Source organism: Falco naumanni, chromosome 8 (genome assembly GCF_017639655.2).
Source record: "Falco naumanni isolate bFalNau1 chromosome 8, bFalNau1.pat, whole genome shotgun sequence".
Taxonomy (NCBI): Eukaryota; Metazoa; Chordata; class Aves; order Falconiformes; family Falconidae; genus Falco; species Falco naumanni.
This window is the reverse complement of record NC_054061.1, coordinates 63,794,112-63,821,642: the sequence shown is the minus strand read 5'-3', so window position 1 is coordinate 63,821,642 and position 27,531 is coordinate 63,794,112. Positions and strand designations below refer to the sequence as shown.

General features: G+C 39.9%; 1 protein-coding gene across 4 annotated transcripts; it reads left to right on the top strand.

Annotated features, from left to right (window-relative positions):
- Nucleotides 1-783: 783 nt before the first annotated feature.
- On the top strand, nt 784-23,724 carry SF3B1 (splicing factor 3b subunit 1). Of its 4 annotated transcripts, XM_040602953.1 has the most exons (25): nt 785-907; nt 6,265-6,431; nt 7,754-7,855; nt 8,510-8,624; nt 10,469-10,548; nt 11,675-11,842; nt 11,999-12,233; nt 13,018-13,230; nt 13,608-13,729; nt 14,403-14,600; nt 14,694-14,795; nt 16,062-16,241; nt 16,678-16,764; nt 16,894-17,164; nt 17,453-17,598; nt 17,726-17,872; nt 18,033-18,158; nt 18,561-18,782; nt 19,030-19,212; nt 19,308-19,419; nt 19,507-19,627; nt 20,056-20,187; nt 21,035-21,307; nt 21,801-22,017; nt 23,243-23,724. In XM_040602953.1, the coding sequence occupies exons 1-25, from the start codon at nt 880-882 to the stop codon at nt 23,399-23,401; spliced, it is 3,906 nt and encodes a 1,301-aa protein (XP_040458887.1). In that variant the 5' UTR covers nt 785-879; the 3' UTR covers nt 23,402-23,724. The 4 variants fall into 4 exon arrangements, with proteins under 4 accessions (XP_040458890.1, XP_040458887.1, XP_040458889.1 ...); XM_040602955.1 differs by lacking the exons at nt 785-907; nt 6,265-6,431; nt 7,754-7,855 and adding an exon at nt 10,097-10,152 and having other exon boundaries at nt 8,606-8,624; XM_040602954.1 differs by lacking the exons at nt 785-907; nt 6,265-6,431; nt 7,754-7,855; nt 8,510-8,624 and adding an exon at nt 8,843-10,152.
- Nucleotides 23,725-27,531: the final 3,807 nt, after the last annotated feature.

The window sequence follows — 27,531 nt, the reverse complement described above, 5'->3', positions numbered from 1 at the left end:
GAAAAAAGTTCACAGTTTCCAAATGAAATGTGGAAACTGCAGAAGGACAGTTCTTGCAGAGCAGCTGAACAATTTCTGTTTCCATTCCCACTTAGGTCACATTTCGTAAACCTCTAATCATGCCTCCTACACTCTTCTAGGCTGTATCAAGTTTGTCCACATCTGTCGGACTGCAGTCCCAGAGGGAGCTCCGTCACCGCGCACTCCATCAGCGGCTCTGTGCCCAGTGGAATGATCACTTTCTACGTTTTATAGGCAATGCCAATTTAATGGCCTGGAACTGGATTTTCTTCCTCTGCAGTGGCATGTTGCTGCTGATGGACATTTAGCTTTGCTCTGCTGTCCATGTGATCACTTTCTGATTATTCATTGCTATTTCAAATTCATACACTTGATTTTGAATTCCAGTATGTAGAATTTTTTGCTTTTTGTTCGTAATTAAGTTCACCTTCTTCATCTTGAGACTGTTTCTCGTACGGATCGATGTAAGACGATTCGGAATCCCTTCTCCCACCTGCTAGCAGCTTTGGCCAGTTCGGTGCCACCTGCCAACATTAGCCACACGGCTTCCACGCCCCCTCGCAAGCCCCAACTGAAAGGTTGACCCCCCCGTGGCAGTATACCTATATGGGCTTTATGCCGGGGGTGTGGCCGTGCCCCCCTGCCCCGCCGCGCTGCCGTTGGCTCGCCGCGCCGTCCATCACCGGGTGGGCGGGCACTGCCCAGCCGCTGGAGCGACGCCCGCCGTGCGCCGGCACCGCGCTTGCGCGAGGCGGGAGGCCCCGAGCCGCGCTCGCGCACTGCGCTCCCGGCCTTCCCTCGTAGCGGAAGTGGCGGGGCCGCGCCAGTTCCGCCTCGGCGTTGTTGGCGCTGCACAAAATGGCGAAGATCGCCAAAACCCACGAAGGTAAAAAGCCCGAAAAACAGCCGCCGCGGCGGCCCGCGCCCTGCCCTGGGCTTCGCGTTGTGTTTCTCCCCGGCTGTGGGCAGCGTCAGGCGCGGCCTCGGGGGTGGGGGCCGGGCGGGCTGGCCCTGCGGCGGGCGGGCCGGGCCCGTTTGTAATGGCGTCTCTGCTTGTGTCACCGCCATGCCCGGGCCGCCGCCGGGCGCGCGGGGGGGGGGGGGCACAGCGGACCTGAGGGGGGATGTCTCCCGCTGTGCACGGCCCGAGGGGTAGTTGACGGGCCCGCGGGGGGGTGAGGGGAGCGGGTCGGTTAGCTCCGGTTTTGTCTCGGGGCCGGTGGCGGCGCTGAAGCGCGGGTCCCTGCCGGGCTGCCGCCGGGGCCGAGCGGCGCTTCCCCGGCGGGTCGGCCCTGAGCCGCTGCGCGCCCCTCCTCTCCCCGCCGGGCCGGCCCCGCCGCCCGGTGCGCATCGCGCCGCACGCCGCCCCGTCCCCCCACGGGGCTATGCCCTCGCCCGCCCCTCGGGCCGGCGCCGCAGCGGCAGGGCCGGGGATGCAGGGCGGGCGGGTGCTGCCCGCTGGGAGCCAGCATGGCTCCGGCTGGGACTGAGCGCCGTGCCGAGTGGTGCTTGCGGGGAAAAGTGCCTCGGAGGAGGAGAAAAAGCAGCGTGAGGTCTCCGGCGCTCCAGCTGCCATTTTAGCGCGGGGGCTTGGGCCGGCTGGGTCCTCCCGCCGCAGCGCGCTGGTCCCAGGGCTTCAGCGGCAGGCCCGGGGGCAGGCTGCGCGCCCAGCTGCTCTGTGGCCGCCCCGCTCCCGGCTCTTCGTAGCACGCAGCAGAGCTTTCTTCACGGACAGCGGCTGTGGCTTGCCCCGCTCTGAAATAGCTTCAGGCGAGGGAGAGTAGTTTTTAGGATTTTACCGCTTCCGCTGTTTTTTGCCTTTGGTTTTTTACGTGTGTTTCTGTGTATGATAGGCGATCTGCTGCATTTTGTGTTAGTGACATCAGTGATTCACTAAGCAGAGGCCGCTGCAGAGTGACAGAGCTGTGAGGTGGGCAGGCACCCAGGCAGGCCTCACCTTTGGGAGCAGGGAGTTTGGGGCTGAAAAAACTTTTCAAATGGAGAGGCATCATCTCTCATGGAAGCGAGGCCAATATAGTCTTTAATGCTGCAGATCTAATTGAATTTATGGATGAAAAAAAGCTTGAACTGTTGTTCTCACTTTTTAAAAAAATCAGTATTTTTTTTTAGCATTCTAGAACAACATTCTGTTTTGAATTACAGAAACTGCCTTTTTTCTTTATATTCTTTAACATGCATAAAGTTTGTGTGAGATACGCAGTATTATCCATCACAGTATTACCCTTCACATTATCCACGCATAACTCTGCCTCTCATATTACCTAAAGAGCTTCTAATAATAAAATAGTAGAGGAGTAGTTGTTTTTTGACTTAAATTGGTTATTTATTGAAGCAAATGGTGGTCTCTTGACTTTAATGAAAACATTGACATGCATCCAGTTGCCTGGTGTTTTGATTAGCTTTGTCAGAACAGGTTTTAAGGGGTGGTGGTGGTTAGTTAGTTAAATAAAAAAATAACATATAACTGGGTATGATCATGTAATGTCGATCTTTCCCAACGTGGGGGTATTAGCTGAACACCTCGATTATTTTTCTTCCGAGTTCTATCCTGTCTTACTTTCTTCAGCTCCTGACAGATTTTCCAAATTGAGTTGTTACTAAATTGCCTTAGAAGATTTTCTTAAGTCTTTGTACTGTTTGTTAAATACTTGTTGATTGATCTGTTCAAGATGCAACTTGAAAGAGGTCTGAAAACAGTGTAGATTGTTTCAGTTAATAGTTTGAGGAGGAGCTCTTTGTTATAGGCTGGGAAGTAAAGTTTTAAATGGCAGCTTATGAATGCTCAATAAATGCTTGAGTTCTGAATGCTGTCTAAGGCAGTTTTTAATTTGTATAATTTTTTTCTTGTGCAGAAGAGATGTCCAAACCTAATAGAGAGACTTAACATGTATGAGAGTGTTAAAGCAGCTAGAAATAAAGCTGCAGGGGGCAAGCTAAACGTGCAAAAATGTGATAAGGCATGAAAACATAGAAGCTGTTTATGCTGTAAAATACTGCTTTAGTACAGGATCTGATTAGAGTGTTTTTTGGGTTTGTTTTTGTTTTTTTAAATGCTGAATGTCTTACACTCCAGACATTGCAAGTAGACCTACATGTATGGTAATGGAGCGTGTATTTTGAGAAAGGCTATCATGATGTGGCTGTGAGCTGGATTCTCAGTGACTTTGAGTTCAGATATGTTGAATTTAATAATATTCAACATTTTTAGTAACTTTTAATAAACACAGTTGATTTGAAACTTCTTTTAAAATACCAAAATATATTAAGTAGAGTAAAATACAGAAAAAGGAATGATCAGTAGGATATGGGATAATATATCTCCCTGCCTGATCCCCCCCCCCCCTTTTTTTTTTTGGGGGGGGGGAAGTCCCACTCCCTTTACTGTTTCTTGGACTGAAGTTTGTTTTAGTCTTGGTTGACTAAAGCATCCAACAAGTACTTTGCTTTACACAACGTATTAAGCTTTGTGATGACTCTTTCTTAATTTGATTTGTATTTCAGTGCTTTGTTAAATAGGGTAGGAGCTTTTTAAGAAAATGCCAGTTAGAGCATAATGCATAGCATTAGTTGAAAACTATGGTGGCTATAAGTGTGAGGGTTTGTTAACCCTATAGACCCTGTGTAGACTTTTTTTTGCGGTGTAGATAACCCAGCAGGTTTTGCTGTAAGTAAATGAAAGTGCTGCTTAGTCTGCAAACAGTTGTAGTCATTCTAATTTAAAGGAGACCAATAGTAAATGACATCTATACCCTCTTCAGTAAATGCAGCTATTTAAGAATAAAATAAGAGAACAAGGTCTTAGTATGTAAAGTGTTGGTAAGAATTACTAATAGAAAAATATTTTTGTTCTAATGCCTCTGCTGCAGAAATCCCACAATTGTTTTAATAGACTTTGTGGATGGTAGTAGTGGTGGGAGCCCAGGCAAAAGCAAATCTCTGTGGCCCATTCCTGCATGGCAGGGTACTTACTGGTGCTTTATTTGGCTGAGCTACATGGTTCGATTGATTCAGTGGATAGATGGTGGAAAGGCTTTTGCATTGTAGGCAAGATCTGTAGGGTTTTTTTGTGTAGAAGTTGACAGCTATGGATGCACAACCAGCACTTAATATGCTACTAAAGAGGCAGTGTGTTCTAGTAACTGCTCTTTAGCAATAAGAAACAATGTCATTGTACTCTAAAAACACTCGGTGCCAGTACTGTTGTCCTTGGTAGCAAGGGAAGCTTTAGGTATTCCCTTTCACCCCAGTGCTGCATTGCACCAGGCTGCAAAAGGAATCGGGAACTTGATCTGCTCTTTGGAATAAACAGAAGTAACCAGAAAATCTGTGAGCGAAATATTTGAGTTGTATCGGTTCCACAGCCACACCACAGGACCACTTCACAAAACTGGAATACCTTAAGACAGCAGTGGTAAATGGGATGCGTGTGGTGTGTCTCTGAAGATAATCCGAGACCTCTGAAGGCAAGGGAGGGATCCCTGATTCGGCAGTAGCTTCTTTCTGCTGCTTCTCCAGGGAGTGATGTATTGGGGAACAGTGTGTCTCAAGGTTTGGACTCTGTGGAATCCCCAGTGCTGTGCAGATTTTAGGAGGAGTTCTGTGTACCTGGGGGCAGGATTCAGCAGGGGATCATGGCCAGCAGCATAAGGCTCTTGTCCGGTTTCAGCTTCTTTTGAGTCACAGGCAGATACCATGAATTTCTGTAACACAGAGATGACTGTCCAAGTTACTGTGTGCTAGATACCTGCAGAAGTTCAGTGGGAGCCCTTAACTGGCTGGAGCAAGATCCTCTTTACCATCTACTATGATGTATCTTCTGTGCTTGGGACTCTTGAGTTCACAAATGTACTTCTGCTGCCCAGAGAGGCTGCGCAGTCTCTTTCCCTGGAGACATTCAAAACCCTCCTGGATGCGACTGTGCAGCCAGCTCTAGGTGACTGCTTTAGCAGGGGGTTGGACTAGATGATCTCCAGAGGTCCCTTCCCACCCCGACCATTCGGTGTGACTCTGTGATGTCCAGAGATCCCTTCCAACCCCGACCATTCTGTGATACAGTCCAACCCTCCTGCTCAGGCATGATCCTTGGTATTCCTTCAGCCATGAAATGCAACTTGTGGGTATTTTTTTAGCCACAAAAATAATTGTTTACTGAAATTCGCATTGTATGGATAATTGTCTTTACGTACCTGCTGAATCAAAATTCAGATGGAAACAGTAGTAATTTTTAGGGAGTTAGCTGTGCCTTAATGTACCTCCATCACAATTACATTTGTTGAAGACAGTTTGATTACTGTAACTTACTTTCTTGTTGCATTACAACAGGTAGGAAGAAAGCATGGTTTAATTTGGTTCCTTGTTTTCTGTGTTAACAAGTTAATGTTCTCTCCGAAAGTACCAAATTTCTAAGGTCAAACATGACCACCAAAGTTGATAAGAGTCAGACCTTGGTGTGTTAGAAGAATGAAAAGGCTCCCATTCATCCTGTTTAAATGTTTTTTTGTTATCAAGAGTCTCTTCAAAGAAGGTAGTGCAGGCATGCAGGCAGGAAGTGTCATGAGTGAGTAACATTTTAGCTGCCAGAGTGAAAATAAACTGGTCCTTTTTTTTCTCTCTTTTTTTTTAATTTTTTTTGGGGGGGGAGGGAGTGGGGGCTACTTTGTTATTTGCCATATTAAAGAGTTTTTTCCTTTGTTCAAAAATGATACAGATTTGCAATATGTTAGATAACACAATAAAGTGTTGTTTTATTAAATTTTCTCAGATTTGACAACTCATGTAGTAGCTCTTTTGAACAGATTTGTTTAAATTAGCAAAATGAGTTTTTTTTATTGGTGATAACATTTTCAAAGGCTTTTAAAATGAATTACATTCACTGAGAAAGTGTTGTATTAGTGTAGTGTTGAGAAATAATACTGCGGTATAAATTGCCTTCTCTGCCGTTGCTGTTGGAAGATGAGGTACATTAACAGTTGGGTTTGAATAGTTTGCTCTAGGCCATACAACTGAAGTAGTCTGCTGGATAATACTATAATAATAATCTAAGAAAAAGCTGCTTATAAATATCATGATTTTATAGCTTTCTGTGTCATTTTTTATTACTTAGATATAATCTTTGAAATAGGGTGAAAAACTCAATTTGCTGTACATAGTAACATGAATATTACATTTTGTGTATATGCGTAAAAATACCTTTTTTTTTGTGTGTGTGCGTTTTTACCCTAGATATTGAAGCACAGATTCGAGAAATTCAAGGAAAAAAGCCTGCCCTTGATGAAGCACAAGGAGTAGGCCTTGATTCTACAGGATACTATGATCAAGAAATTTATGGTGGCAGTGACAGCAGATTTGCTGGATATGTCACTTCTATTGCAGCAACTGAATTGGAAGATGTAAGTGATTTTATATATTTGTATATGTAGGGCATGCATTCCAAGTATTTTGGAATTGATTTTGTGTAATTTTTAATAGCAGTTGCTAAAGTAAAAGCAGTTACTGATATCTAAAGCCATACAGAAGTAAATATGTCTTACCAGAGAAGCTCTTAAGTTCTAAGTCAGGCTTGTACGTCATTGTGCTTTGAAAGTCACGTAGGCCTAAGCAGAAGACAAAAAGTGGTGGCCTGGTACATAATCAGTGTCAGCCTTGTATGGAGTAATTAATATTGTTCTGTTGTTGCTGCCAAGATGAAAAATGATGGTGAAAAAGTGTAATAAAACTTGGGCCAACAAACCGAAGTGACTGTTTTAAGGTTTCTATTTCTTTGCATGCGATTTGAGAGCAAATTTTGAGAATTTACTTTTTCACTGTATTATGTTCTCCTTGTGTATCCTGCTTGTAAGATTATGTTAATTTCTAATGTCAAACGTTTGATCACATTTTCAGTTGTAGGAGCAGTAAGAGACTACAGTTCTGACCATAAATACATAGGAAACTACAGATTAAGCAGAGTGAATGGTATTTTTAAGAGGAATGAAGATTGTTATGTTCAATTTAGTATTAGTTAATACTATTTTTTTCTAGTGATGTATTATGTCATCTGCAGATTTATAAGAATTCCCTAATTAAAAACTTCCATTACAGGATCTCACAAAAATCAGTTCATATTTTAAGAGCATTTTTTCTTTTGGGTTGCTGTAAATTACTGCACAGAAACTGGCTACTGATGTGAGAAAATAGATTGTGAAAGCATCTAATGCATTCTGAGTACTTATTACTGCTATTGTGATTGAGAAGGTATAGCTAAATTAACATTAATGTATTTCCGAAGTTTTCAGTTTCTGAAGCTTTTTCTGTAGGGTTATCTACTGAAGTTTTGTTCTATATCTAGCTGACTTTTAAGAAAGAATAGTTTGAATTTCTGCGCACCAACTTTCCCATACCAACTAAGGAGCTGTATCAGTAGTGCTAATGTGAAATACAGACTTTTTGTGTAACTAGCGTAGACAGTGTACTTGATTAAATGTAGCATATTGCAGAATATTTGAGTTTTGTAGAGAAAAAGTAGTCTTTTTAGTCGTGTGGGTAGGTTTATCTGTTTTAGCAGTTTGGGAGTAATAAAACAAGCTATATGAAGAAGCTTGCTAAAATTTAGAATTAGCTATTCTATTTGTCTGTTTTCATCTTTTCTTTGACCACAGTATGTTAATTTGACATTAGTTTATCTAAATATAATATTAACACAACAAATTTCACCATGTCTTTTTATTGACAGGATGATGATGACTACCCTTCTACCAGTTTGCTTGGCCAGAAGAAGCCAGGGTACCATGCTCCAGTGGCATTGCTTAATGACATACCACAATCTACTGAACAGGTACATCTTAACTGAAGGCACAATAAAATACTGTTGTAGATATTAAGGGCGAGAAGTGTCAGAGCGTTTTTGAGAGCAGGTCTTGTTTTCTGGATTTACATGCAGGGTGTATGTAAAGGGATGTGGTATTTTATTTTTGCTTTAAGCTTGTTACTACTGCAGTTTAGAATTCCACAGGGTGATAACAACTGGTACTTCTGCATGTAAAAGGCAATGTGGGCGTATACACTAAACTATTAAAAAATTTTTTTGTAGGTCAGGTAATTCAAAAATGAAAAGAACTGGAAAACTTAATGTCTTGGACTGGACAACTGGAAAACTAACTGTAAAATTTAAAAACATATGAAGTAGCATTAAATCCCCCTGCCAAAAGAAGGGGAATGACAGGCAGCATGGTAGGCTTTGGTAACGAATGAATAAACTTAAAATAGCAAATTTTTGTCAGAAGTTACTTCATAAGAAATTCTGTGTTTAAATCCAAACCAAAATTCCAGTCACAGAAGTAAAATCTATATTAACATAGTGTTTTGACATTCCTGCATAGCTGAGATTAAAAATAGTAATACTGAAAACAAATACAGGCTTTTGGTCACCAGACACTTTTTGTGTTGTTCTTCTCACGTATGTGACTAACAGGCTTTTTTCGGTTTTTAGTATGATCCTTTTGCAGAACACCGTCCTCAAAAGATTGCAGATCGGGAAGATGAGTACAAGAAGCACAGGCGGATGATGATAATTTCCCCTGAGCGTCTTGATCCTTTTGCAGATGGTAATTTCTTTTGACTTTTCTATACCCTCTATGAAATTTGTTGTCTGTAATTGTCTTTAGCCCTTTGATTTCTGTTGGCATGCTTATAAACTTAGTTTTGTTTTAAACATCCCCTTTTCATAGAGATTTGGTTGAAAACCTAGATGCCATATTCTTCATCTTTATAATACGAATTTTCTTTCCAGGTAGAAGGACAAGAAAATAATGAGCCATTGCCATAGAAACACAAAGGGTTAAAGGTTTCTCTTTTCATTTTGTTTTGGGTTGTGCATTATACTTTGAACAGCTTGTGTATTGAGTGCTCAAATTCTTTCAGTACCTTGAAAGTTTTCATTCCAAATCATAGATTTACAGGGTTACTGCTTTTGAAATGCTAGTTCTCAAAATAGAGCACCTTATTCTTACCATCCTATGTAAACTTAGGTGGTATAGCTAAAAGAAACAAAAGCATATATAAGACTTTGATACTATTAATAGTTCAAGTCTGTTCTGATAATTTTAGAATGCAAGTCAGGAAAAGGGGTGTTAGTGGGTCTGACAGAAACTTTCTTCAGGTGAGTGAGTTTCACGTGTGGCATTAAGGTGCCTGTTGGCTTAAAAATGGTAGCTATTTTGCAGGTTTTACAAATGAGAATTTCAGCCTGCATGAATTAATAGGGATATTAATTATTTTACTTGCTTAATTGTAATTGATATAAACATGTATTGTCAGCATTCACAGGCCCATACTAACTGTCCTTAATTTCTTTCCTACAGCAGTACTGCTATATGCCAGTCCTGTCTGCATTCTTAAGGGTGCAGTTCAACACATCCTGTGTAGATTATGGTGAAAAAGTATTCCAAAGGAAAGTCCTATCAAAGCTAGTGTCAGAATGACACAGCCAATTGGGCAATGATCTTCAGCATAGAAATGTTAAAGAAGTTTATTTTTTTCCCTAAATTATAATGCTATACCACTTGTATAGCAAACCTGCACATTTTTCTTAAAGAAAAGTGTTTTTCTTGACAAGTCTCATTTTTATAAAGTTGGGCTTCTTGTAAGGTATTTAAAAGCTTAATTAACGCAAGATACACAGCATAAACCAACATATGGTATACAAAACCCATTACCTGTGAGTATCGTTGTGGTGGTGTATGTACTGTATTGCATTCAGCTCCCAATCACAGTTGTACCTTGAGAAGACAAGAGGGGGAAAAAGTCATCAAACAGTTTTTTGGGGTGTTTTGGTTTGGTTTGGTTTGATTTTTTAAATGAAGCCCTTTTACAATATGACACTAGAAGATCTGGGAGACGTGTCCAAATTTGTCAAACTTATAAATGGGTCTATATGATAAAACATTTTGAACATTACTTAGGTATGCAGTAGTTATTTATAGTCAGATTACTAGGATTTAACAGCTTACACAAGGTAATGTTTTGAATATAAATATCTTTCCAAAGTGTTACTAATGGTAAAGAGATAATTTTCTAGGCTTCTATTCTGCTGCTTGAAGTCAGAACTGCTGATGGAGACAAAGGCACGAAAGTGTACGTATTCCGGATTAGCAACCCAGGAACCCATCACTTCTGAAGACTCTTAACTGTGTTGTCATTTTATCATTTATATCGGCTTTAAAATATTTGTTTGAAACTGCAGTAGTTATGTTTGTGTTCAAACAGGTTAAATTGATCAGCAAACTGAATAAACGTAAGATACATGTAATTTTTAAAATTTTCAATCAAAAAGTAAAATTAAATGATCATGGAATAATATAATATTAGAGCAGGACAATAGAAAAAGTCAGCGGTTTCTGCTTATCCTGTACTCATTGTGCTCTATTCCTGTTGCTGTTCTCTTCTGCAGGAGGGAAGACACCAGATCCTAAAATGAATGCCAGAACATACATGGATGTTATGCGTGAACAGCATTTAACAAAAGAAGAGGTGTGTGGAGGGGAGGGTTTTCCACTTCGTTTCATTTTATAGCCTTTGAAAGCGTGTTATAAGGAAGGGAGAATGGAAGTTCTGTTGACTTTTTTTTGTCTTAATGAGTCCTTTTCTTTGGAAAATCCTGTTCTTTGTGTGTTGAAAGTTAGTAGAATTTAAAGATGAAAGTTTCGAAAAAACATGCGTTCTATACAGTACCTAAACAATGGAGGGAGAAATAGTCTCAATGTATTTTAGTCTGGATTTTTTTTATATCACGTGGAATTTTTGTTAATTTTTTTTCAGAGGATGAAAGACAAAAACTAACAGTCACTGAGAGGTATTTAGTGTCAGAGATGTTTGTTTTTGTGAGCTCTGTGTAAAGGGAGTCCAGGGAGGTTTTAAAGGGCTTTTGTTGAAGCACTGAAAACAGATATTGCAGTACTAAGTACTGGTGCAAGATTGACATTTTATTTTAAATACTAAAAGAAAAAAAAAAAGAAGTAAAAATACATGCTTTATTCATGGCTATTAAAAATTCAAGAGGAAGAAGATTCTGGTTATATAATCAAATTTATTGTGTAATACCTATGGTGCCATATTGTTAATTAGAGCAAGAGCTTGTAGTTCCAGTGACCTCTGTAGATTTACATTGGTTTACCCTACTTGACTTACCTTAATGAGGAATTAGTTTGTAATTTTGACAGTCTTGAGTGCTTATGGATCCATTGATAAGTGAAAACCAGCCTGGGTCAGTGTGCTGTTGTAACAGCATCGTCTCAGATTTTTAAATAATAATTTCAGGGCTCTCTTAAGTCGTCGGATGTAAGTCAAATGAACACATTTTCTAACTCATCCACCTTTAATTTACGGAAGCGGAACTTGTTTGAAACAGATGTGTAATGATTTTTGAGGCACAGATAGAGGTAGCAGAAACTGATAGCACTCAAAATTCTCCATGCGTTCGTATTTGTTGTAATAGTGGCTTTTATAAGAAATACGTTTAAAAACAGCACCTCCAAACATATGGCTGCTTTGTCAGTACAATACATTTGAGAACGACCTTGAAATTAGAACGGTAGCTAATTGCATGTTATTCCAGCAAACCTCTTTCTTATGTTTGTCTCATTCTGCCCTTGAATAGAGGGAAATTAGGCAACAGCTAGCTGAAAAAGCTAAAGCTGGAGAGCTTAAAGTCGTCAATGGAGCCGCGTCTCAGCCACCTTCAAAACGCAAGCGGCGTTGGGATCAGACAGCTGATCAGACTCCTGGTGCTACACCTAAAAAGTTATCCAGTTGGGATCAAGCAGAGGTAATAATCCTAGTGTTCATCAGTTTATCTACGGAAGGCATTAGTGCTTATCCTTTTGAATTTCAGAAGTATCCTTTTCTACTGAAAATGAGTAACTAGCAGTCTCTTACTGTGTAGTATGAGAGAGATTAATACTTTCGATTTTGTCTGGTATAGACTCCTGGACATACACCATCTCTGCGATGGGATGAAACTCCGGGCCGTGCAAAGGGTAGTGAAACTCCTGGTGCCACACCAGGCTCAAAAATATGGGATCCGACTCCCAGTCATACACCAGCAGGAGCTGCAACACCTGGACGGGACACGCCCGGTCACGCCACTCCAGGCCACGGAGGTGCCACTTCCAGTGCACGTAAAAATCGATGGGATGAAACGCCTAAAACAGAAAGAGGTATTTATGGTGAACTGGAAAACGTGTTACACGTTTGGAATGGTTAATTGTATAGGATTTTTTCGCCTTGGGTAAACAGTAGCTTTGGAAGTGTGACATCTAGTGGTTGGTGCGAGGTGGTGTTTCCGTCCGTGTTGTGGCATTGAGCTCTGCCTGCTAGCTTAACTCGCATCCGGGAAAGCACCTCAGCTCAAAAATTGAATCAAAGTTTTGTGGTATGTCTATTGATGGCTTCACGTTGGGATTTTAATGCGTCAAGGTCATTGTAAAGGAGCTGATGTTGAATTGCTTTTTGGAGTACACTTGTGTGTGTTGTTTTTGAACTGTTTGTTTTGGTTTTTTTTTTAAGAAGCTAGAATTAAAAGAAGTTTTGGAAGCATTTTCTCACCTGCCTAATTTGAATTAGGCTCATGTGTAATGTAATGGTGAAATGCCGTTGCTCCTTAATGCTTTTTTATCAAGGGAGTACATGAAGTATCTTTGTCCAATTTCTAAAACACCTGAGTTCCTGGTCTTTTTTAGAATCTTACTACTTATGCTAAGACTCAACAAGACAAAACATACTTATTTCATAGAATGAAGTTCTCAGTTGGATGTTTTTAGTTTAATGCCTGTGGTTTTTTCAATAGTCACCGAGGCAGTCTTTTTGTTTAGTGTATTTTTTGATACTTGCCCTCATGTCTACACAAATCAATGCGATATTGAAAATGGGTTTGGATATTGATACTACAGTTGGAGTGTATACTCTTCAGCTTTCTGTGAAAATTGTTTTGTTTTTTCTTAGATACTCCGGGACATGGCAGCGGATGGGCTGAGACGCCTCGTACGGATAGAGGTGGTGACTCCATTGGTGAGACACCAACCCCAGGAGCAAGTAAAAGAAAGTCGCGATGGGATGAAACACCTGCTAGCCAGATGGGTGGCAGCACTCCTGTTCTGACACCTGGCAAAACACCCATTGGTACACCAGCTATGAACATGGCAACTCCTACACCAGGTAAGCCTAGTCCATTCTCTGAGGCTTCACTTGTGTGGAAATGAAGCATTTATCTTTATATTATATTTTGAAGTAGATTTCTGCCTAAGATGTTCTTCTGCCATCAGTAGTATATGCTCAGTTTACCATTTTTAATGCCTCCAGCAACTAATTTCTGGAGGGGAATCGAGATGAAGGTTATACGTCTGTTCCTGTTCAGTTTAGTTGGTAAAAAAATGATGAAAGTCTCTAAAAGTACTGACTTCTTACTGGCTACAGTTTTCAAGTGCTGTGGAAACTTTGGCTTGAGTGCATTTCAAGATTAAGTAAACAAAGTCATCTCCTTCTGCATAAAGAAGATTTTATTTTTAAAATAATTTTTTAACATTTGAATGTAGGTCATATCATGAGCATGACTCCTGAACAGCTGCAGGCTTGGCGCTGGGAAAGGGAAATTGATGAGAGAAACAGACCACTTTCTGATGAAGAATTGGATGCTATGTTTCCAGAAGGATATAAGGTAATTCATCTGGATTAAAATACAGCAAACAATCATCTGGTTTTTCTTTTGCCAGGGGTTATTGATTTTTTTTTTTTTTTTTTTTTACATTTTCTTCTAACCAAGTTGTCCCAGAAGTAGAATGTTTCACCTTTAAGTATTGATTATTGGTTGTAGATGTTTGTTCAGTTTGGTTACTGATTTATTGTAAATCCATTAGAAAGGGAGAATGAGAGGTGATCTCAAGAGCCAGTCGGTCATTATTCTGCTTGTCAACGTTGGGAATGCCCGTCAAGGCTAGAAATCAGCTCTGAATGGATTGATAAAATTAAGTCCAGATGTAGAAAAACATGGGAGAGAGTCACAAATTCTAGGTCAGCAAGTATGCTGTGTTTATACAGATATGAATTGCTTCTTGAATATTTTGTAAAGAGACTTTGAAGTTTGTTATTCAAGCTCTCAGCAGTGGAAGTGAGTTTTCTTCTGAAAGACTGTCAATACAGGATAAGCACGGATATAAACTGGCACAGTGAATTTGTTTGCGTTGCTGTGAACATGGGATCTAATGTGTGCAGTAACACTCACACAAATCCCCAAACACATAAAATGGAAGTTCAGTAATGTTTTGTATTTGATGCCTTCCTCTTTTTATATATCTGTTACGATAAAATAAATTTTATTCTTTCTTCTGTAGGTTCTTCCCCCACCGGCTGGCTATGTACCTATTCGTACTCCAGCTCGCAAGCTTACAGCAACTCCAACACCTTTGGGTGGTATGACTGGATTCCACATGCAGACAGAAGACAGAACTATGAAGAGTGTTAATGACCAGCCATCTGGCAATCTACCATTCCTAAAACCGGACGATATCCAATACTTTGATAAACTGCTGGTAAATGAGATTTCATTCGTGCTGATTATAAAGTTTCCTGATTTCTTTTGAATATGTAGCAATGCTTATTTATGTATCTGGAATTACTTGTAGGTTGATGTTGATGAATCAACTTTGAGTCCTGAAGAACAGAAGGAGAGAAAAATCATGAAATTACTTCTGAAAATAAAGAATGGCACACCTCCCATGAGAAAGGTAAGACTAATTGTCAGATGCGTTTTATGTAATTACATTTTCAAAAAAATCTATACTTGCTTTCAGGTTTAGTTTCAGTTGTCCATGGGATTCTCTTTAAGGTAATCTCCTAAACTTTGCTATATGTTGTGGTTTAACCCCAGCTGGCAACTAAACACCGCACAGCTGCTTGCTCACTCATCAGCGGTGGGAGGAGGGGGAGAGAATCGGAAAAGAGATAACTCATGGATTGAGATAAGAACAGTTTAACAGTTGAAATATTAGTATAGTAACAATATAATGAAAAGGAAAATACCAACAACATAAAAAGAAACACCAAGATAGACAAGTGATGCATATGAAAAACAATTGCTCGCTGCTAACTTTCCCAATAGTTCACATGCTGTGCATGATGCCATACAGTATGGATTATCCCTTTGGCCAGCTGGGGTCTGCTGTCCCGGCCGTGTCCCCCACAACTCCTTGTGCCCCTAAGCCTGCTCGCTGGTGGGGTGAGGAGCAGAAAAGCCCTTGTCTTTGTGCCAGTACTGTTCAGCAATAACTAAAACATCCCTGTATTATCAATACTGTTTCCAACACAAATCCAAAACCTAGCCCATACTAGCTGCTATGAAGAAAATTAACTCTATTCCAGCCAAAACCAACACACCTGTTAAGTGCTTTTTTCCTCTTCTCTGTGTGGCTTTTTTTGTCACTCAATGTAATTCAGTATTGCTGCTCTTTGTATAGTAACATTGGTCACTAAATAGTACGTGGCCTCACTTTTTTTCTACAGTTATGAGAAACTAGATTTATAGTGCCTTTTGCTTACAGGGCTTTGTAATTTTCTGGTTTTTTCCTTGTTACGCTTACATTAGCAGTGTTAGCTCTCAGTTAAGTTTCAGCCTTGCACATTCTGCAATACCTTGGCAGTCTTTTCTGTACAGTTTTGCTCTAAACTGACCATAGCACCAAGCTGCCCAGATGCAAGTAAGTGCTGTGTAAGCTACTTTTCAGATGGAGCCGTTCTAAATACTAGACCAGGAGCGTGCTTTTCTTGAAAATTGAGTATCTGGGAGCTAGCATCAGAGTGTTTCTCTTGATGCATTTGCTTTTAAACAGATTAGCATAAAAATGTTTGAAGTAGAGTTTTGCAGTGGTAGGAGAGAGTATTTTGAAGCCTGTGGTTACAGTGAATTACATTTTAACTTCGTTAATATCTACCTGTTTTGTAATGGTTCAGTGTTGTTTCTTAGTTTTACTGATAGGCTGTTTGGTTTTGTTTAGGCTGCATTGCGACAAATTACTGATAAAGCACGGGAGTTTGGAGCAGGGCCATTGTTTAATCAGATTCTGCCTCTGCTGATGTCACCGACACTTGAAGATCAGGAGCGTCACTTGCTTGTCAAAGTCATCGACAGAATTCTTTACAAACTGGATGATTTGGTCCGACCATACGTACACAAGGTTTGTTGCAATTCACTATTTCATCTCTGATTTGCTTTTTCTGATCGTTGCTGGAGAAGTGTGTATTTTATTTGCATACCAGAAGAGGACGATACTATGTTTTTTTAAAATAATTTGCTTTCATACGTCTTTTTAAGCCATGCTTCAAGTTCTTGTAGTGTGATCGAAGTGTGGGCTTCAGCATTAAGGCATGATATAAAAAATGATACAGGCATACTTGGGGATCTTATCTGATCTAGATAGTATCTCCAGTCTAGGTCCTTTAGAGACAGAGAGATGTAACAAAGAGCATAATAAATTTAATTTTTTTCCCGTCAAGATAAAGATTTAAGCTTGGATCCATAGAATCACCTTCTGTTTCATGGAATCTAGTAGGGCAAGAAATACTACTGAAAGTATTAATGAAAGGTAATAGTAATTTGTTCATCTCTTTCAGATCCTTGTCGTTATTGAACCACTGCTGATTGATGAAGACTACTATGCTAGAGTGGAAGGCAGAGAAATTATTTCAAACTTGGCTAAGGTAAAGCTTCCATTCTTCATTAAGGCACTGAATTAGCTTACATATAGGTGTATGTTTATAGGCATGGCAGAAGAATTAACTATGCCGTTTGTAAATCCAAGTGGTATGTTCTTTATGTTTTTCCTTCAGGCTGCTGGCTTGGCGACAATGATCTCCACAATGCGACCTGATATCGACAATATGGATGAATATGTCCGAAATACAACAGCTCGAGCCTTTGCTGTTGTTGCTTCTGCTTTGGGCATTCCTTCTCTGTTGCCCTTCCTGAAAGCTGTCTGTAAAAGCAAAAAGTCCTGGCAGGCTAGGCATACCGGCATCAAGATTGTTCAGCAGATTGCTATCCTTATGGGTTGTGCTATCTTGCCTCATCTCAGGAGCTTGGTTGAAATTATTGAACACGGTAAGTTCTGCATTCCTAGGCAAAGATTTATTATTATTTTTTTAATTAGCTTCATATTTGGAAAATTTTCTGTACCCCAGTGAGGCACAGTGATAGTAAGGACCTTGTTTTGTGTGTTCTTTTGATGCTGAGAAATAATTCAGCTGACTCTGAAGGAGGTACAGTGGTTCAGTTTTCCTGAAAATGAGTTAATCCCTTTTATACTGCCCCTCTGTTTTTGCTGGTTTGAACTCAAGGAGCTCAAGAACACGAGTACAAGAAGTAGTACTAAATACTATTCTCTTGCAGGTCTGGTGGATGAGCAGCAGAAAGTTCGCACCATCAGTGCTTTGGCTATTGCTGCTTTGGCAGAGGCAGCCACTCCCTATGGTATTGAGTCATTTGATTCTGTTCTGAAGCCTTTATGGAAGGGTATACGTCAACACAGAGGAAAGGTATATCTAAATCCTTTAGTATTTAGTAATTTGGATGTATTTGGATGTAATTTGGATTTAGTAGTTTGGATGAAATGGATGTGTATCTTCTGTAACTCACTAAAGACACATTTCTGCATTTAAATAGGGTTTGGCTGCCTTTTTGAAGGCTATTGGTTACCTGATTCCACTCATGGATGCTGAGTATGCAAACTATTATACCAGAGAAGTCATGCTAATCCTTATCAGGGAGTTCCAGTCTCCTGATGAAGAGATGAAAAAAATTGTGTTGAAGGTATGTCAGAACGATTGTTTAGTATTAATACAAAACATACGTATTTTATCCTTTTCTTGAAAAAAAAACCCACAAACCAACCTCAAACCAAGCCAAAACAAAAAGACCCCACCCAAACCCTACACACAATTAAAATTGTTGAATTTTTATTTCCTGTCAGGTGGTAAAGCAGTGCTGTGGTACGGATGGTGTTGAAGCAAACTACATTAAAACAGAAATCTTGCCCCCTTTTTTCAAACACTTCTGGCAGCACAGAATGGCATTGGACAGAAGAAATTACAGACAGGTATTTTGTTTTTTTAGTTGGAAAATTACTTACAGTAGAATAAAATTCACGTTAAGAGTGTTTATTCAGGCTAGATGCTTGATTTTGCCTTGTATGTTGTGAAACTGAATTTTGTTTGGACTAGTAATTTAGAAGTTGCATAGGCAGAAGATTCACTGGGTTTCAGGAGCAATCAAGGCATTTTACATCTGTGAATAGAGTCTACACCAGTTGTAAGGGGGGTAGTTCACCCCATTTGTGGTGTTTAGGACATTGGATGATTTCTAAAGGTAAAAGCAGTTGTTCGTAGCAGGCTTAACATGCGTGGTGCTGTTTCTCCCCTTCAGAGTAGGGAAGCTTATTTTCAAGATGTAGAAAGTTGATTTTAACAATGGTTGCTTATTTAATGTTTGCATATTTCAGTTGGTTGATACAACTGTGGAGCTGGCAAATAAAGTTGGAGCAGCAGAAATTATTTCCAGGATTGTGGATGATCTGAAAGATGAGGCTGAGCAGTACAGAAAAATGGTCATGGAAACAATTGAGAAGATAATGGGAAATCTGGGGGCAGCAGACATTGATCATAAACTGGAAGAACAACTTATTGATGGCATCTTGTACGCCTTTCAGGAGCAGACCACGGAGGTATGGCCAGGGATATTCAGTGTGTGGTTCACTGTAGTTGTAAGCTAGATCACAGTTAGTTGTACAGAAATATATGCTTCTAAATTATATTGTTAGAATCCTTTTTTAGATGTCAATGCTCTAATCGATGAAATTCAGAAACCAGCTCTGGAAAGTTAGCATTTCAATAGCAATTTTAGATGATGTCAAGTTTAATTAAAATGTAGTGTTGCTTTTGGTCTGATTTTTCTATTGTTTTTACACACAGGATTCTGTGATGCTGAATGGTTTTGGCACAGTAGTTAATGCTCTAGGCAAAAGAGTGAAACCCTACTTGCCACAGATCTGTGGTACAGTCTTGTGGCGTCTGAACAACAAATCAGCTAAAGTTAGGCAGCAGGCTGCTGACCTGATCTCTCGTACTGCAGTTGTCATGAAGACTTGTCAAGAGGTATTGTATTGACTTCTCCTACGAAATTTGCTGTAGTATGTCATGGTAATGAGAGAGAGAAAAATTAATTTGTAAATATTTTTACTTGGCTGTAGGAAAAACTGATGGGACACTTGGGTGTTGTGTTGTATGAGTACCTGGGTGAAGAATATCCTGAAGTACTGGGCAGCATCCTCGGAGCACTTAAAGCTATTGTGAATGTTATAGGTATGTTTGTGTATTGATTTACATGCCCGTTCAAGAGCAAAATGAAAAGGCATTATAAAACTAAATATGCCTTTCTGAATCCAACAGGAATGCACAAGATGACGCCACCAATCAAAGATCTCCTGCCACGGCTTACACCTATTTTGAAGAACAGACATGAGAAAGTACAGGAGAACTGTATTGATCTTGTGGGGCGCATTGCAGACCGGTAAGCTGACCAATGATAAAATATTTGACCCTCTGGGCAGTTATTGTAACAAAAGCTGAAGTTAAGTATCAGGTTTGGCATCTGGGTATTTATTTTCATATCTCTTGATATTTTTGAAGTTGTGCATAAAGTTTAAGATGAGGTACTTAGCAGAGAGTCTTTTGAATGTATTGTAATTATATTATTTTGCAAACTCTTTGTAAGAAATATGTTGTCCGTGTGTGTATTCTAAGTTTGCATGAAATATAGTAAGTTTTGAGTACACTGTTAACCAGTGAAGGTCTGTGTTAACAGATAACTGATTAAAGAAATTGCTTAAGCAGTTATTCTTCTGTTGATAGCAAATAGAACAGGTACTGCCATTTATGTGGTATTACTTAAAAACTTCTAACATCACTGAACAGGTAACTCACTGTATTCTCTTTCAGAGGTGCAGAATATGTTTCTGCAAGAGAATGGATGAGGATCTGCTTTGAACTGCTTGAATTATTAAAAGCTCACAAGAAAGCTATCCGGAGAGCCACAGTGAACACTTTTGGTTATATTGCAAAAGCAATTGGGTAAGTTGGTTTTAATGTTTACCCGCTTCTACACGCAGTTACCTAACATGCTGGCAGTTGTGAGTGTTCTCGTGAGAAATATTCAAACTTATCTGGTTAACTTGTTAAATGTGTAGACCTGATTTTAATCATTTTGTAGGAGGAGAATACAGTCGGCTCTCTTCATCAGTATGGGGTGCTGTACTTTTGAACTAAACCTGTAGGTTAGCAAGCTTAGCGTCTTAGTTTGGTAGCAAGAACTGTTTGCTTCATGACTTTTGCATTCAGACCCTCTCTGTATTTTTTTCGTAAACTCTTTTAAATACGCAATCTTTCTTTTTCCTCAAATCGATGCTTTTATTGATTTGAAAAGGATTTTTTGCCACTACAGTGACACTGCAAGTTGGCAATTAAAGCACAATTCCCGTTGTGTGCGTTTTCTTAAATAAGTGGCTGATTATTGACTTAACGCAGATGCAGCCAGCAACCTAGGAATGCCATAAGTGCGCTTATCCATACAGGACGTTGCTTGTCTCTCTCAAATGCGTATCGTTTTAATACAGGTTTGTAATTACCTGTAGGATCAGAGTAGTAGTGGGGAGGCTACTGCTCTTCTCCAGAGTTTACAGGAGACAGAACAGAAGGCAGGAAAAAGGCTAAGTCTAGACAGAAAAGTAAATAATGTTGGTAATGAAAATAAGATCACGCAGTTGCTCAAGCTGTTTTACAGTTTTGTGGTTTATGTTGTTTCCCAGTGATCTAAACTTTTTTGAGGGCTTAAGCCATGCTTTTCTGCCACTTGCTGTTTGAAACTCAGTTAAGTCCTCACTGAATCTCTTGACATGGACGTGCTTGTTATCTCTTCCAGACCCCACGATGTATTGGCCACACTGCTGAACAACTTGAAAGTACAGGAAAGGCAGAACAGAGTATGTACTACAGTAGCAATTGCTATTGTAGCTGAAACATGCTCACCTTTCACAGTGCTGCCTGCGCTCATGAATGAATACAGAGTTCCAGAACTGAATGTCCAGAATGGTGTGTTAAAATCTCTTTCTTTCCTGTTTGAATACATTGGAGAGATGGGAAAAGATTACATTTACGCAGTTACACCATTGCTTGAAGATGCTTTAATGGACAGGTGAGTGCATTTGGGTACAGTTAGCCATTGTCATATACTTTTAAGTAGTATGTAGCTGGGTCTTAACAAGACCAAATGTGCCTGCTGTCCTTGTTTGCCAAAGATGTTAAGTGACCAGCATAATTTGGAAGCTGTTGTCTGCAAATAATTCAGATTGCATACTTCTATTTTACTAACCTTTGCTACTTTTGAAAACTAAAATGATACAAGCATCTTAATGTAAGAAGTCTTGATTCACTACAACCTGCTTTTGATAATTTCTATTGTTAGTGCTTTTGCTGCAGAATTAGAACAAAGTAATTTGTCAGAAAACTCCCACCTCTTTTTTTAGTGTACTGATTTTTGTTACTCTGCCTCTTGCTGTCAGTAAGTATGGGTTAAAAATGTGTATTAGTACTTTCAAAAAAAAGTGTTATTGAAAAGAAATACTATGTTTGTCCAGTCGTGTTGCTTCTAAGTATAATTTATTAACAGGCCATTGTTCTCTTTGCAGGGATCTTGTACACAGACAAACAGCCAGTGCCGTGGTGCAACATATGTCACTTGGTGTTTATGGGTTTGGCTGTGAAGATTCTCTTAATCACTTGTTAAATTATGTGTGGCCTAATGTGTTTGAAACCTCTCCTCACGTCATTCAGGCAGTTATGGGGGCTCTGGAGGGCCTCAGAGTTGCTATCGGTCCCTGCAGAATGTTGCAGTATTGTTTACAGGTAAGTCCTCATGTGTGCTGGGGTAGCAGAGACCGCAGTTATCAGGCAGGGCTTCCTTCCAGGGGACAAAAAAGTCAACTGAGTAAGATTTCAGGCAAAGGGAAACAGTGTGGTTTTCCGTCTCTTTAAAGTATTCTTTAAACATGGTGTTCTGTGCCAAGGACTTCAGTAAGTGCAATATGCAATAAACAGATGTTGGTATTGAGGAGTTTGTGTAGAAGTAGTAGTTGACTTGCAAAATGGAAGCATCTCACAAATTTTGAGGATGCTAACTAATGATGGGGGAATAAATAGTGCAAGGGGTTATGAGAACGAGTGAGAAGTGAGATAAACGAGAGGGTAACCTTAATATTAAATCAAGATTATTTGTCATTAGCCAAGAAACACTGTAAGGCGTTTAAAACTGTGTAAGAGTGAAGCACTAGAAAACAGTGCATTAATCAGAATTTATACCATTACATCAACACTAGTCCATTCACCTTCTGTCTATGTGTACATGGTGGTAAAATCCAAAGGCTCCTTGTTTGTGTAATTGCACGTAGCAGTTCTTGCTGTGCTGGCTATAGAACCTGAACTCAGGTAGTGGGTGGGAAGCAAGGATGACTGTAGTGTAGAGAAGATGTGACAGCTTTTTATTAATTATTTGCAGATACAGAATTTCACTGTGGGTTGGTTTTTTTTATGTGGGAGGGCCTCAGCCTAAAGATACTGGCATCAGTAGGAAGGTGATAGAAGTCTCTTGCACAATGTCTTTTTTTTGCAGATACCAATTGTATGTTCTTATTATATGGAACGGTTTTCTCTAGACCTTTTAAAATTATGCTGATTTGTTTAGGTCTAATAGTTTCTCTTGTATTCCTACCTAGTGTACTTTGTACAAATCACTATTAGCAGAGCCAAAGGTAAGACTCGGTTTCAACCAAATATACTGCAGGAGGTTTTAATTTTTACTTTAAAAGAAGGAACACAAAACTAGATATACTTCATCTCTCCATGCAGAAAAAAGATAAGAAAATCTGTCTTTAAATAATGCTTTGTTACTGCTTGCTAGTTTAGATCGTCACAGATTGGCAGCGACACCTTTAGTGTTCCTTCTTGGTTATAAGTGGTGCTAGTTACTATAATTGCTTTTTAAAATGCTTATTGTGCAAAACTTGATTAAAATCAGTAACAGATAGTTATAGCTTTAAGCTTTTAATAAATTTTGTTCTGTTCTGTTTTCTAGGGTTTGTTTCACCCTGCCAGGAAAGTCCGAGATGTTTATTGGAAGATCTATAATTCGATCTACATAGGATCACAAGATGCTCTGATAGCACATTATCCAAGGATCTATAATGATGAAAAGAACACCTATATTCGTTACGAACTTGATTACATCTTATAATCTTCTTGTTCAGTTGTTTGTGTTTAATGCACAGCTGTTCTTCAATTAAATGCTTCAGATTTGATGATGTAAAATTTTAAAATATTGGAGATCAGTATAGAGCTGGTCAGAGGCAGAGCTAGGTATCCAGTAGCATGATTTTTTAAATATGTCCTTGTTTTTTGATGTTAAACAGTTAAAGCCAGTAGTGACCAAGAAAACAGTGATTACCATGTACTGGAGGGATTTCATTTTGGATTCATCTTTATGAAGATTTAGATTTCATTCCTTGTGTTTAAAGGGGAAGTTTATTTGAGAAATAAACACTTGTGTATAAAAACTAATTTGTGTGTCGTTTTTGGACAGAGGGCCTTGTAAAACGAGTCCCTTTGGATTAAGTATTTGTTCATGTAATAAATAGGTGGCATAAAACATTTTCACCCTTTTTGTCATCCTCTAGCTTTTGAATAAATAAGAAAAATGTACAAACTGTAGTTAATGTGTGTATCTTTGTCATGCAATAATGTAGCTGTAGTCTGGCTGATGGTTCTAGTAGTGGCAGTTTATTTTCATGGAAAAATTAGGGTTTAATTGTTGGTTATTATTGCTTCATGTGCAGTATCCTGGTGGTGGGGGATGGATTAGGTGGTTAAATTTTTTAGAAGCTGTTTATTATAAATGGTATGTGCAGAATTGGTTGCCCAAATTAGGCATGTTGATGGCATTTAGCATGTCTTTTAGCTTGCGTGGCGGTATAAAAAGCTAAATACTGTCTATAGCCTGTGCTGTAACTCCTGTACAGAGCTAGGAAAGCAGTGTCCGCAGCACCTGAGATGAGGCAGGAAATGCTTCAGCTTTGGGATAAGAAAAGCATTTTATTTCTTCATTTGCTTTTTTCTTTCTGTGCATGTACTAAAAAGAAAAAGGTCTTGCTATCTGACAGTAAACCACATCAAACAAAACACAAGGTTTTTTTTAAGTCATTCTGATAGGGTTGTATGTTATTGTAAGATAAGCTAGTAGTTGGCTACTGGGCGTGTTGTTCTGAGAGTCCTTGATTCACGTTGTGTGATTAAGTTTGATCTTACCAAGTGCAATGCAAGTTCTTGATTGTTGATTTAATGCCAGTGGTGTTAGCTGGCCTCTCTCAGCTGTTTTACATAAATGTGAGATTCTTCAGCTGTTCAGCATATAACAAAACTCCACCCTCGCAAGGCCTAAGTTTTTGGTACGGGTTTGCGGTGGTGCAACAACTCAGTATCCTTTTATTTATGAAGGTACTGATCTGTTAGGAAATGAAAAAAATGACTTATTTCAGCAGTGTGCTTTATCCTGAGATTTGTTAGGTGAAAACAGCTGGAACTTCTTGAGATCTCTTGCTGACGTACTCCCTTGGGGAGTAACACGTGTATTCTAGTGCATTTCTAGTACTTTGTCATTTAATAATATTGTTTGTATTACAGATGGCCTGCCATCTTCATTTCTTCAGTAGTTCTGTGAGATAGGACCAAGCAAGTGCCAATAGAGAGAGTGGAGGGCTGAAAAAAAACCCTGAGTTTTGAGAGATGAGCCAAAAGAGAGCTCTGAAACAGGTACGAATGGATGATTGCTCATGACTTCCAGATGCATCTTAGAAAAGTCGTTATTGTTATAAACAAGTGAAATTGCAAAAGTTTGCTAGTTAGACTGAGGGGAGCAGATTCAGCTTGTTCTCATTTTGTATCTTTCAAGGTCATCACTTTAATTCTGAAAAGTATTTCCATAAGTCCTTTTGAGGAAGATGCAAACAGTTTTTCTTGCCTGAGAAAAAAGGGGGAGAGGGGAAGATCTGTTTGATGAAACAGAATTGTACAGGAAGACTGTGATGATCATATTTCAGGGTTTTCTGCTGTCACAAGTAGCTGGTATGAAATCTGGTTTGAAACAGCAGTATTTAAGGGCACTTTTTTCTGTGCCGTGTCATCAGTAGGCTTTTTTTTTTTTTTTCCTTCCTGAGTGTTCGGTGTGTCTGTGCAGCCCTTACCTAAAAAGGCTATCTCTGGGTCACAGACCATTTGATGGGACTTTCTAGGAGCCTACAGCAGCTCCTAAAGAATTTTGTGTCTGTTGTTTAGCAACCATACCAAGTCTTACTTAGCATGGGCAGGTTAAGGGGACAATATCTAAGAATACTGACTTCGGTTTTTGTTCTGCTGAAGGGCAAAAAGCTTTGGGGATGGAAGTAAAGTATATCTAGACATACTATTACGAGATCCATCTGTAGACAAACGCATTTCTTTGCCAGTACAAATTAAAATCATTAATGAATGGGAAAGTTTTACTCTTGAGGTTGTGGCTGGTGCTGACCTGCAGATTTCTGATTCTGGACAGCAAAGGGCAAAGTGTTTAAATGAATGGACAGATTGGGTCACTACTACTTAAGTTCCATTAATGAGTAATTATTTGTGCCATTAATACAAAAAAAGGACTAGGTGAAGTGAACAAAACATTTGCTGTTTTGCTGCTTGGTTATAAAAATGGGAGACATGCCACAGCTTGGCCACTGAGAAGTTTACCTTACTACAGAATTACTATGCGTTGGCTGGTGGATACAGGTACAAGCATAAAATCTGAATGTCCAGAGGGCCTCTCAAGTTCCTTGTTTAGGTGTCATTGTAAGGGGAACCAAGTGTTCCTTCCCAGCTCTCCCATGCCACCCTTCTGGATCAACATGCAGCTCCGAAATTTATCAGTGAATCACAAAACAATCTGTAGATTAAAGCCTCGCTGACAGCCCCAATTCTTCTGAACAGGCTCATCCAGTATGTGGCACGAGATAGAGGGACCTATGGGGGCGAAAAAGGTACGTGATTTTTGTATTTATTTTTTAAATCAATTACAAAGATGGATTTGGAGAGGGACAGTGACTTAAGAGAGTGCAAGCCATACTGCGATAGTCCATATTGCAATAAGCAATACTACCTTGGGCTTTGCCTCGTTCAGAATATTTGATTTTACCACTTAACATGGCTCTTGATTGTAAATTTTTTTTGGTTTGTCCTTTTTAATGGAAAAAAGGATGCAGCCGTTGTATGTACTTACGTTTCCTTGCAGTCTCATCTCCCTCAAAGCATGCCCCTGCACAGCTTGAGCTGATGGGGCTAAAATTGGCCAAGGTTAGCAGTTATCCTTAAGATATGCTAATCTGGTGGGAGGAATTTTTTTTGTGTGTCTAGTGTGAGGCTGCTTTGAGAGCAGCAAAAGACTGATCTTGTGTTTCCTCAATATTTATGTTCACTTGTAGTTGGATTCTGTTGCTTCTATACCTCTCCTTCTTCTGATACAATTTCACATGTACACCCCCTTCACTCCTACAGTCTTGGTTCAGTTGTACCCACTTCGCTTGCACCTCCTTTTTCCATGTCATGTATCTAATCTGCATCTCTCCCCTCTCATTCTCGCACTGAAACCTGTACGCTGCTGCCATGTCTGTATCGGGCTTCTCTTTTCCCCTGCACGGCTGGACACAGCGCGGCTGTGGTGGCAGTGGGAGCGCTGAGGAGGGTCTCCCTGCCTCTGATTGTTGCACTTGCAACTGCAGCAGTTCCTGGATGCGTGAATAACCAGTGACTGCTGGAAAATTCTCACGCTGCTGCTGCTGCTGGAGTGTGCCACGTGCAGGGGGGGTCTTGAAGAATATAGCTGCCTAACTAAATTGTTTCAGAAAATACTAGGGAGTGCAGTGTGCGTGTATATCTGTGGTGGCAAGGTTGATACTGCTGTCCTTGCCCAGCCTGAGCTACGTAGGCTGCTCCTTGGTCAAGTAAAGCGGAGATGTAGCCTGTTCAGCGGCTTTTTACATTCAATTTCATGATGCTATAGTAGGGTCATTGTAGGAGTCACGTGGAGCTTGTCACAATTGTCACAACGTTCCTGTCAAGCCAAGGGAACGGGGTGCCAGAGGTGGCTGAAACGCTAGGTTTTCCATGATGCTGTTCTGTGTGTGTCTCCAGAGGGAACATGGGAAAGCTTGTTCCAAAGCGCAGCAGAGCTTCAAGCCTGACTTCCTGCTGTAGACAGAGTTGAGGAGTTCAAGTTAATAAATAAAGGTTTGCAGATAACCCAGAAATGCATTGGCATTGGCAATTACAGACATAAGAGAAATTCTAATT